The following is a 10,153-nucleotide window of genomic DNA, read 5'->3' as shown; positions in this document are numbered from 1 at the left end:
CTCCCTGATAAAAAGAGAGCTCCCCTGCCTCCTCCCCTTGCCTCCGAATCTCAACCTCCCAGAAGGCAGCGAGAACCGCACTTCTGGCTCATCTTTCGGCGGAAAAGGTGTTGCGCAATCGCATAGAGAGCAGTTCCGGCGCAGACTCTGAGCAGCGCTTGCGTGCCGTTTCTGCAGCTTGTTCACTCCGCCCACCGGGTTCCGCGCATTCCGCGCCTTTCTTGCGTCATCGATACGCATGCGCTTTGGAAGAAGGGGCGAGATTTTTGGGGGAAGGGCAGGGGGCGGGCCTAGCCTGAGGTCTCACAGCGACTGCGCGGACGGGTTCCCTACTGGAACATGGCGACTTGTGCTGAAATCCTGCGGAGCGAGTTCCCTGAAATTGACGGACAGGTCTTCGACTACGTGACTGGTAAGCCAAGCAGAATTAATGGGCTGAGGAGGCCCAAGTGGAGGTCAGGGGAAAAGCCTGAGGGAGGGCTGTGCCGGGGACCGCTGCCAGGCCTCTTCTCTGCATGACCTCTTGTCCCGAGGGCCGGTTGAGTCTTGGAGACCAGACTGGGGCCCGGTTCGGGGACTCAAACTGATTGTATATCTACCCTACCCGGTTTTTTCCTTGTCCTGTCACGCCCGGCCCAGGGGTCTTGCACAGCGGCAGCGCGGACTTCGAGTCTGTGGATGACTTGGTGGAAGCTGTGGGGGAACTACTGCAAGAGGTGTCCGGGGACAGCAAGGATGACGCGGGCATCAGGGCCGTGTGCCAGCGCATGTACAACACTCTGCGCCTGTACGTGCCAGGGAATAGGAGTTGATGGGGGCGAAGGGAGGGCGAACGGTCTGGAGATGAAATGGGGGAAGAAGGCCTAATGGCCATAAAGCTTTTCCCTCAATTCCTAATCCTGCGATTTCTATTCCTACCTACATAGGGCTGAGCCACAGAGCCAGGGAAATAGCCAGGTGCTACTGGACGCCCCCATCCAGTTGTCAAAGATAACAGAGAACTACGGTGAGAATGAGGGGAGATTGAACTGTCCTCTACACTTTTCATAGCTCACTCCCACATCCTCCCACAGCCTCTTGCAGTTCAGGACTCCTACTATCTCTTTAACACAGGATAAGCTTGTACGAGTTAGTATATGTTTTCACTGACGTCTTTACTGAGGGCAAAAAATCGTATAATGAAGGGAGTGGAGTTGAAGGATTCTCGGAGCTCTTGAGTATGGCAGAAAGCATACAAGAGCCTTGGAGCTAGACAGACTTGGTTTTACCCCCAATTTTGCAACTTACTAACCAATTGCATATTCTTGAAAGAGTTGCTTATCTGCCCCAGCTTCTGTATCCTTATATAAGGATTTATTTTTTGAGTGCAGGGAGGATGATAACCATTTATATCCTGAATTGTAAGGCTTTCTTGAAAACGTCTGTGTCTGTGCCTTGTTTGTATTAGTCACTCAAAATGTTAGTTTCCCTTCCTTCAGGGAGAAGGTGACTGCTTTTCTTATCGCTTACAGACTGTGGAACCAAACTTCCAGGACTGCTAAAGAGGGAACAGTCCTCGGTGAGGAGAAGGAAGAAAGGGAGGGGACTGTGTCTGTGATGGGGATGAGAGTTAACTGTCTAAATATTGGAATATTTTGGCCCGGGGGAGGGGGGGGGGAGGGGAGGGGGGGAGGGATTTCTCATTATATCTTTCCCTGAGTCTTTGAGTCTATTTATCATGGGTAAATGAAGAGGGTTTACTTGAGATGTTCTCTTGGGGGTGGGGGAGTTCCATTCTGAGCCTGCACTCTAGAGTGAAGTGGTTGTGTTTGGACCCTTAGACTGTGAATGCAAAGAAGCTAGAGAAGGCTGAGGCTCGACTGAAGGCAAAGCAGGAGAAGCGCTCAGAGAAGGACACACTCAAGACCAGCAACCCTCTGTGAGTTGAGGAAGAACAGTTCAGAAGAGAGCAGAGCAGTCTCTGGTGGGACAGAAGGGTGGTTGGGAGCACTCAAACCTATCCATTTCTCCCTTAAGAGTTTTGGAAGAGGCATCAGCCAGCCAGGCAGGCAGCAGAAAGGAAAGTCGGTTGGAATCATCTGGCAAGAACAAATCCTATGATGTGCGAATTGAGAATTTTGATGTGTCTTTTGGTGACAGGTGAGGGAATGGTAGTGGGGGTGTGGCATTCTTTTTGAAGAGATGAAATGAGTCTAAAAACAATGCTAGATTTCTATTGTTAAACTTGCTGTCCACCTATTTCTAGAGCGTTCTTGGTCTCCTTTCTACCACTCCTGCAGGGTACTGCTAGCTGGAGCTGATGTGAACCTGGCGTGGGGCCGCCGTTACGGGCTGGTGGGGCGGAATGGGCTGGGGAAGACAACACTGCTGAAGATGCTGGCCACCAGAAGCCTGCGGGTTCCAGCCCACATTTCCCTACTGCATGTAGAGCAGGAGGTTGCTGGAGATGACACCCCTGCCCTGCAGAGTGTGCTGGAGAGCGACAGTGTTCGAGAAAACCTGCTACGGCAGGAGCGGGAGCTCAGTGCCCAGGTTGCTGCTGGCAGGTAAGTGCCCCAGGCTAGGGAATAACTAGCAATAGCTGTCCTTCAGAGTGCCTGCTGTGCTGTCACAATCCACAATCAAATGCCCATCCTAGTAATCAGAGCTTGGAACTGGGCACCATGGAACTCTAAAGCCTTTGTTCTTTCCACAGTGTCCATTGCCCTCATTATCTTAGGGACATCCTTCCTGTAGTCTATGCCTGTTCCAGCAACACGGCAGCCAGTGGCCTGCTTTACAACTGTATAGGGTACAGAACATCCTTGACTGCCCCCACTCAGGCTGATTGCACTTTCTCCTCCTTTTTTCCCAGGGTGGAAGGCTCAGAGGCTACACAGCTGGCAGAAATCTATGCCAAATTAGAGGAGATTGAGGCTGACAAGGCACCTGCCAGGTATTTAAATTCCCCCTTCCCTCCTCCAGATTTTACGTTTCTCTTCTGTGAACTATTCCAACTGGGTTCTTCAATTTCTTCACTTCTAGGGCATCAGTCATCCTTGCTGGGCTTGGCTTTACCCCTAAAATGCAGCAACAGCCCACCCGGTGAGTGGCCTTTACCATTCTTGGCTCTGAATGCTGTTGGCTCCGCCCCTGCCTACCCAATGAGCACCCACCCCTAATGTGGCTCTGTCATTCTTTAGGGAGTTCTCAGGTGGCTGGAGGATGAGACTGGCCCTGGCCCGGGCCCTATTTGCTAGGTGAGTCTCCTGGGCCTGTGTTTGGGGCCCTATGGAGATTAGGCCTTGGCCTTTGGGAGGCGGCAGTGAGTCACTGACCTGAAACCTTATGCCATGTATTCTTTTTCATAGGCCGGATCTTCTACTATTAGATGGTGAGTTTGAAATGGGACACCCTGACTTTGGGATGGGCAAGGTAGTAGCATCCAAGCTCATAGTTCTCCAGCACTTCAATCCCAAATGTGTGCCCCCCTACTTCTTCTTCAGAGCCCACAAACATGCTGGATGTAAGGGCCATCCTGTGGCTGGAGAATTACCTGCAGGTGAGTGCCTACAGGTGCTGGAGTGGGTTTGGGGATTGTCTGCCTCCAAGATACCTTGGGGCCTGGGAATTGACTGCCCTCCCAAACTGGGCCTGCCATCCTGTGACCCCTCAGACGTGGCCCTCCACAATCCTAGTCGTCTCCCATGACCGCAACTTCCTGAATGCCATCGCCACAGACATCATTCACCTACACAGCCAGCGGCTAGATGGTTATCGCGGAGACTTTGAGACCTTCATCAAAAGCAAGCAGGAGAGGCTGCTCAACCAGCAGCGTGAATATGAGGCACAGCAGCAATATCGCCAGCATATCCAGGTGTCAGGGCATGGGGGCTGGGGTGGCCCAGCCCATGGGTACTAGAGTTGGGAGTAGTAAGGGAGTGTGACCAATGCCTGCACTCTTCCACCTGCAGGTTTTCATTGACCGGTTTCGCTACAACGCCAACAGGGCCTCTCAAGTGCAGAGTAAACTCAAGATGCTGGAGAAGCTGTAAGTACAGTGTCTTTGGACAGGCCCTGGCTCCTGTTCTCTTCATTTCTTTCCTCATTTTGCAGGCCACCTCTTGCTCTCCCATTGTATGTCTCCCCTTTGCTAGAAGCCAACTTTGCTTCCCTGCAGGGGAAGAATACACAGTATTCTACACTCTCTTGGAGGGTTCGTCTTGCCTAGCCCATGGCAACTGCTAATTTACTTTCTGTCTCTATGTTTTCTTACTCTGGACATTTCATATAAATGGAGTCATTAAATGTGACCTTTCGTGTCTTCTTGACTTAGCATAATATTTTCAAGGTTTAGCGATATTGTAGCATGCGTCAGTACTTCATTTCTTTTTATGGCCGAATAATATTCCATTGTGTGAATATACAACACTTTGTTTATTGATTCATGAAGTGATCGACATTTGGGTTGTTTTCTATTTTGGTTATTATGAATAATGTTGCTATGAACTTTGGTGTACAAGTTTTCTTGTGGACATGTGTTTTCAGTTTGCTTGGATACATACTTAGGAGTGGAATTGCTGGGTCACATGGTAAATCTATATTTAATCTTTTGAGGAATTGCCAAACCATTTCTAAAGCAGCTGTACCATTTTATATTCTACCAGAAATGTATGAGGGTTCCAATTTCTCCTTGCTGATACTTTTAACTGTCAGGTTTAGCCGTCTAGTGGGTGTGAAGTGATAACGTCATTGTGGTTTTTTTATTTGCATTTCCTTAATGACTAATGATAGTAAATACTGGGGTTTAATGTTGAAGGACCCTTTCTAGAAGTGCTGGCAGGGAGCTTAAAATCATAAGGCTTAGATCTTTGTAACATAGAAACATACACTACAATATATTAACTGGAGGTAAAAAGCTATAAAAAGGATGAATCTGTTTTTCAGCATGTAGTAAACTACAAGAATATACCCTAAAATAATGGTGTCTGAGTGCTGGGAGTCCAAGCCCTTTCTAAAGTTTCTCTGAACATATATTACTTTTGCAAGAAATTGTGTATTTTTTTTAAAGTCCTAAGTCTAGTCCATCCCATCTCTCTCCTCAGACCGGAGCTGAAACCCGTGGTCAAAGAATCAGAGGTGGTGATGAAGTGAGTGTTGGGCCAGAGGGGCTGCCAGGGAAGTGCTGTTTCTTCTGGCCATGCCCATAGTTCTCACTCCCACCCCCTGCAGGTTCCCTGATGGATTTGAGAAGTTCTCGCCACCAATTCTGCAGCTAGATGAGGTGGATTTCTACTATGACCCTAAACATGTCATCTTCAGTTGTCTCTCCGTCTCTGCTGATCTTGAGTCCCGCATCTGTGTGGTACGGTTGCTGTTTCTCTGTTCTATGCACTGAGGCTCTCTTACCCCAGTATGTGGAGTGGATTGCCCCAGATGCACAGGAATAGGAGTGAGGGCCTGGGCTATGGGCTTTGCTATACTTGTACTGCCCCTGTCCTCTGGCTGCACAAGGCTGCCCTGCAGAAAAGAAGAGCCTGGTATGTGATATTTTATGAACACTTAGAGTAGTGCTTTATCTTACTGCTCTCAGTTCTGAGTTTTCTCAAATCATGGAACATTGAGGAGAGAGCATGGGCTTTAGGGTCAGACTTTAGATCACAACTATGCTATTTCCTAGCTTGGTTACCAAGCTCGTTTTATCCTTAAAACAGATATAACATCTCCCTCATTTGGTTATTGGGAAAAGTAAATCCCTAACACTTAACAGGTAGTCAAGTATTACTTCCCTTAGTATTTTTATTTTTCTGTATAGTTCCCTAAAAATATTTTTTTGGTTGTTGAGGGAGTTATTGGGACTGCTGGGATCCCTTCTCATCTCCTTCCCTTCTGTGTACCACACACGTGCATTTTTTTATTGACATAAAATGTACATATTTATTGGATACAAAATGATATTTCAATACATGTATACAATGTATAATGATCAAATCAGGGTAATAAGCATATCACCTTAAAATATTATCATTTTTTTGTGTTGGGAACAGTGAAAATCTTGTCTTCTAGCTATTTGAAAATATACAATAAATTATTAACTATAGGCCGGTTGCTGTGGCTCATGCCTGTAATCCTAGCACTCTGAGAGGCCGAAGTGGGCGGATTGCTCGAGGTCAGGAGTTCGAAACCAGCCTGAGCGAGACCCTGTCTCTACTAAAAATAGAAAGAAATTAATTGACCAACTAACAATATATATAGAAAAAATTAGCCAGGCATGATGGCACATCCCTTTAGTCCCAGTTACTCGGGAGGCTGAGGCAGTAGGATCGCTTGAGCCCGGGAGATTGAGGTTGCTGTGAACTAGGCTGATGCCACGGCACTCACTATAGCCTAGGCAACAAAGTGAGACTCTGTCTCAAAAAAAAAAAATTATTAACTATAGTCATCCTTCAGTGCTGTAGAACACTAAAACTTATTCCTCCTATCTAGCTGTGATTTTTGTCTTCGTTAACCAATCTCTCCAAACCTCCCTCTCAATCCCTGCTCCCTGATACCTTTCCCAGCCACAATTCTGTTCTCTACTTCTATGAGCTTGACTTTTTTTTTTTTTAGCTCTCACATATGAGTGAGAATATGTGGTATTTATTTTTCTGACACATATTCTAAAACATTCTCATATTTCTTACAGGTTGGGGAGAATGGGGCTGGGAAGTCCACCATGCTGAAGCTGCTTATGGGGGACCTGGCACCTATTCGAGGCATCAGACATGCTCATAGGTAAGGCCCACCTGCACCCTTGTGCACACACTCATAGGCACACTGCCTACACTCCTTGATGGTCGTTGCCTTTCGTCCCCATTTCCACCTCCATTTTTGCCTTCAGGAATCTGAAGATTGGCTATTTCAGCCAGCACCACGTGGAGCAGCTGGACCTGAATGTCAGTGCTGTGGAATTGCTGGCACGCAAGTTTCCTGGTGAGTTAGGGATTTGAGTTGAAGAAGGGGGGCCAGGGCTGACTCCTGCAGCCAGGCCTGCCTTGGGGTGGGTGCAGAGCAGCCCGCCCAACCGCAGGTGTTAGGACTTGGACACTTGAAGGTGTTGTTGGAGGGTAAAAGGAGGGAGTTGAGCTAAGAACCCACCTGATGGGAGGAGTCCTTTTCCAGGGCAGCCTGAGGAGGAATATCGTCACCAGCTGGGCCGGTATGGCATCTCTGGAGAACTGGCCATGCGCCCTGTTGCCAGCTTATCTGGGGGTCAGAAGAGCCGAGTGGCCTTTGCTCAGATGACCATGCCGTGGTGAGGCCTCACTTTCTAGAGCTCTTGCCCTCCCATTTCCCCATCTTGCACAGTAGAAAATGATCTTCTCCCATTTGTATCAAAAAGATTCATTTTCTTCCACTCCTGTACCTCAACTGCCCGTATTCCTGGGTTCTGCCTTCCAGCCCCAACTTCTATATTCTGGATGAACCCACAAACCACCTGGACATGGAGACAATTGAGGCTCTGGGTCGTGCTCTCAACAGTTTCAGGGTGAGTGTGCCTATACCCTGACCACCTCTCCCCAAGCCTCAGAGCCCCTTGGCTGTTCCCTGAGCACTTCCTGTTCTCCTGTCTTTCAGGGTGGCGTGATTCTGGTGTCCCATGATGAACGCTTCATCAGGCTGGTGTGCCGGGAGTTGTGGGTGTGTGAAGGAGGTGGTGTCACCCGGGTTGAAGGAGGATTTGACCAGTATCGAGCCCTCCTCCAGGAACAGTTCCGCCGTGAAGGCTTCCTCTAGGGCCACCAGGCTGAGGACTGTGCCCAGGACATTGACTGGTCTCAGACCCTGGGCCACCATGTAGGGAACCAACTCCAGGCTGAGGACTTTACCCGACTTGGGGACAGCCTTATTCCCAAATGTCTCTCCTTTCGACTGGAGCATCCTCTGCACAACCTGGGGAACCCCATCCAAGTATCTGTGAGGACTGGTCTCCCAGGGGGAAGGGGTTGGGGGGGGTTGCCCTCTGGGGTTATAGATTCCCCCACTGCCCCAGCTCTGCCTGGGCCCCACGTGGCTGCTATGTAAATTAAATTTCCCCCTGCATCTCCCTGGCCTCATCTCTGCTGATCACTGCAGGGCTGCAGTGGTTGCCTGCTATTGAGGAGTGTGGACTCTTTGGTTGGTGGTTTCCTTAGACAATTGTATCACTCACATGGATGAAGCAGTGGCAACACCAGCCTTGTCCCTGGGAAGAGACATCAAGGCCCCTGGGGCTTAGAGGTCCTGTGCCTAAGCTTGGGGAGGCTGAGCCAGTGGGACAGAAGGACAGCACATTGGCATCATGTAGTGCTGTTACCCCCAGCTCAGGCACATCCTCAGCTGAGGAGTCTTAGGCTGTGCTCTCTCAGCTTCCACTGCTTGGGAGGTTAAACTGATTCTGAAACCTGGCCTCACACATGGTTTGCCAGCTGCATTCTCCAGTGGTTTCTGGCTCAGGTTTGCTTCTCTGAACTGGACCCTCAGGGCTGAAGAGAAACCATCTTTGTCCTTATTTTGCTTGGACAAATTCATATGTATTATTTTTCCTTTATATAGGAGGGGCCTAGGAAGTGGGGAATTTAGGTCAGGGTCTAATGGGAAGAAATAGAACACTTCGTTTTCAAATTAAGCCATCTTTAAGAGGGGAGAGATGTTTAACAGAGGTGGTATGATTTGTAAATGTTATTTCTCAAGGACTTAGCCGTTATATGCAGTTGTTATGCAGAAGATGTTAGAATGGAGACATTGGAGCCAAGCAGGGTGGCACACACCTATAATCCCAGCTACTTGGGAGGCTGAGGCAGGAGGATCACTTGAGCTCCAGGAGCTTGAGACCAGCCTGGGCAACATAGCAAAACCCTATCTCTTAAAAAAAAACAAACACTGCTTTGCACTCAATGACAATGAAGAAACCGGAGGAGTTTGATTGCTTTGTGGAGATTGTAGTCATAAAGCTCGATCAAGGAATCTTAACTCTGAGCTGCTGAGGGTAATGTGGGATAGGTATCTGGGGGAGAGAGACCTGTTTGGGGGTAAAGGAGAATAAAGGCAGGAAGGCTCTGTTGATTAACCACGGAGCAGGCATGGCAGAAGGAATGCCTATCTGCCTGCCTCCTCAGCTTCCCTCCCTCTCAGAAGTCCTGAGGAGGTGTTTCTGTAGCCTTGAGCACCCATAGCACTCCTGAGAACTTTCTCACAAGCGCCATAATTCTCTTCCAACAACTTCAGGCCTGCAGATGGGCAAGTCAGGGATCCATCTGTTGGAGGTCTGTGCCTGCCTGTTTTGCCAGGCTTTTAGTTTTCCCCTGAGCCCCTCACCAGTTGCGAACCCCTCTTGGAGTTCTCCCAGCTCCTTGGAGTCCTCCGAAATGCAACTGAAGGGTTCTCTGACAATGAATATTTATTGTGTGTGAAGAGCTTTGGAGTTGGTGTTGGGTCTAATACCAAATCTCAGCTCTATTACTGGTAATGGAAGGGGCCACCAACGTTAGCTGGATAACCACAAATCCCTTCATTTTTGAACAGCTACTTGGTTTCTTTATAGGACTGTTGTGAAGATTTACTAACAAATACAATATGTAACCACTCAGAAATGTGACCAGGCCGGGCGCTGTGGCTCACGCCTGTAATCCTAGCTCTTGGGAGGCCGAGGCGGGCGGATTGCTCAAGGTCAGGAGTTCAAAACCAGCCTGAGCAAGAGCGAGACCCCATCTCTACTATAAATAGAAAGAAATTAATTGGCCAACTGATATATATATAAAAAATTAGCCAGGCATGGTGGCGCATGCCTGTAGTCCCAGCTACCCGGGAGGCTGAGGCAGAAGGATCACTCGAGCCCAGGAGTTTGAGGTTGCTGTGAGCTAGGCTGACGCCACGGCACTCACTCTAGCCTGGGCAACAAAGCGAGACTCTGTCTCAAAAAAAAAAAAAAAAGAAATGTGACCAGTCTGATCTGAAGGACTATCATGAGAAAAGAAGTAAAATTTCTCTGAGTCATTCCAAAGGTAGACCAGTTTGGGCTCAAAGGAAGGAAGATTTTAATAGCTCAGGCTGCCTTCTGAGAGTGAGTTATCAATTGCTGGGACCGTTCATCCCCGTCAGGCTTTAGAGAAGGGCTCTCTGAGCTAGGAGGCAGCATTAGATAATCTCCAGGTTT

The 10,153-nt window shown here is 48.6% G+C and overlaps 1 protein-coding gene across 3 annotated transcripts; it reads left to right on the top strand.

Moving 5' to 3' along the window:
- Positions 1–257: 257 nt before the first annotated feature.
- ABCF3 (ATP binding cassette subfamily F member 3) lies at positions 258–9,934 on the top strand. 3 transcript variants are annotated; one of them, XM_012736920.2, is made up of 21 exons: positions 258–412; positions 640–787; positions 927–1,006; positions 1,512–1,558; positions 1,821–1,918; positions 2,017–2,139; positions 2,280–2,546; positions 2,855–2,935; positions 3,025–3,084; positions 3,183–3,239; positions 3,351–3,373; positions 3,486–3,541; positions 3,656–3,856; positions 3,954–4,030; positions 5,085–5,129; positions 5,212–5,344; positions 6,665–6,753; positions 6,860–6,951; positions 7,141–7,273; positions 7,420–7,507; positions 7,597–9,934. In XM_012736920.2, exons 1-21 carry the CDS (start codon positions 340–342, stop codon positions 7,753–7,755), a joined length of 2,130 nt encoding a protein of 709 aa, XP_012592374.1. In that variant the 5' UTR covers positions 258–339; the 3' UTR covers positions 7,756–9,934. The 3 variants fall into 3 exon arrangements, with proteins under 3 accessions (XP_012592374.1, XP_075859634.1, XP_075859638.1); XM_076003519.1 differs by lacking the exon at positions 7,141–7,273 and having other exon boundaries at positions 7,597–7,733; XM_076003523.1 differs by lacking the exons at positions 258–412; positions 640–787; positions 927–1,006; ... (1 more) ...; positions 1,821–1,918; positions 2,017–2,139 and adding an exon at positions 2,753–2,759 and having other exon boundaries at positions 2,299–2,546.
- The last annotated feature ends 219 nt before the right edge of the window (positions 9,935–10,153 follow it).

The sequence above is a fragment of the Microcebus murinus genome, chromosome 1 (genome assembly GCF_040939455.1).
Source record: "Microcebus murinus isolate Inina chromosome 1, M.murinus_Inina_mat1.0, whole genome shotgun sequence".
In the NCBI taxonomy this organism is placed as follows: Eukaryota; Metazoa; Chordata; class Mammalia; order Primates; family Cheirogaleidae; genus Microcebus; species Microcebus murinus.
This window is presented reverse-complemented; position numbering and strand designations above follow the sequence as displayed.

Excerpts from the sequence above, each read along its gene's own strand:
- ABCF3 (XM_012736920.2), top strand. The coding sequence starts at position 340 with ATGGCGACTTGTGCTGAAATCCTGCGGAGCGAGTTCCCTGAAATTGAC. Across the intron at positions 5,130-5,211 it reads GAATCAGAGGTGGTGATGAA|GTTCCCTGATGGATTTGAGA; the intron begins GTGAGTGTTGGG and ends CACCCCCTGCAG. Across the intron at positions 6,754-6,859 it reads GGCATCAGACATGCTCATAG|GAATCTGAAGATTGGCTATT; the intron begins GTAAGGCCCACC and ends TTTTGCCTTCAG.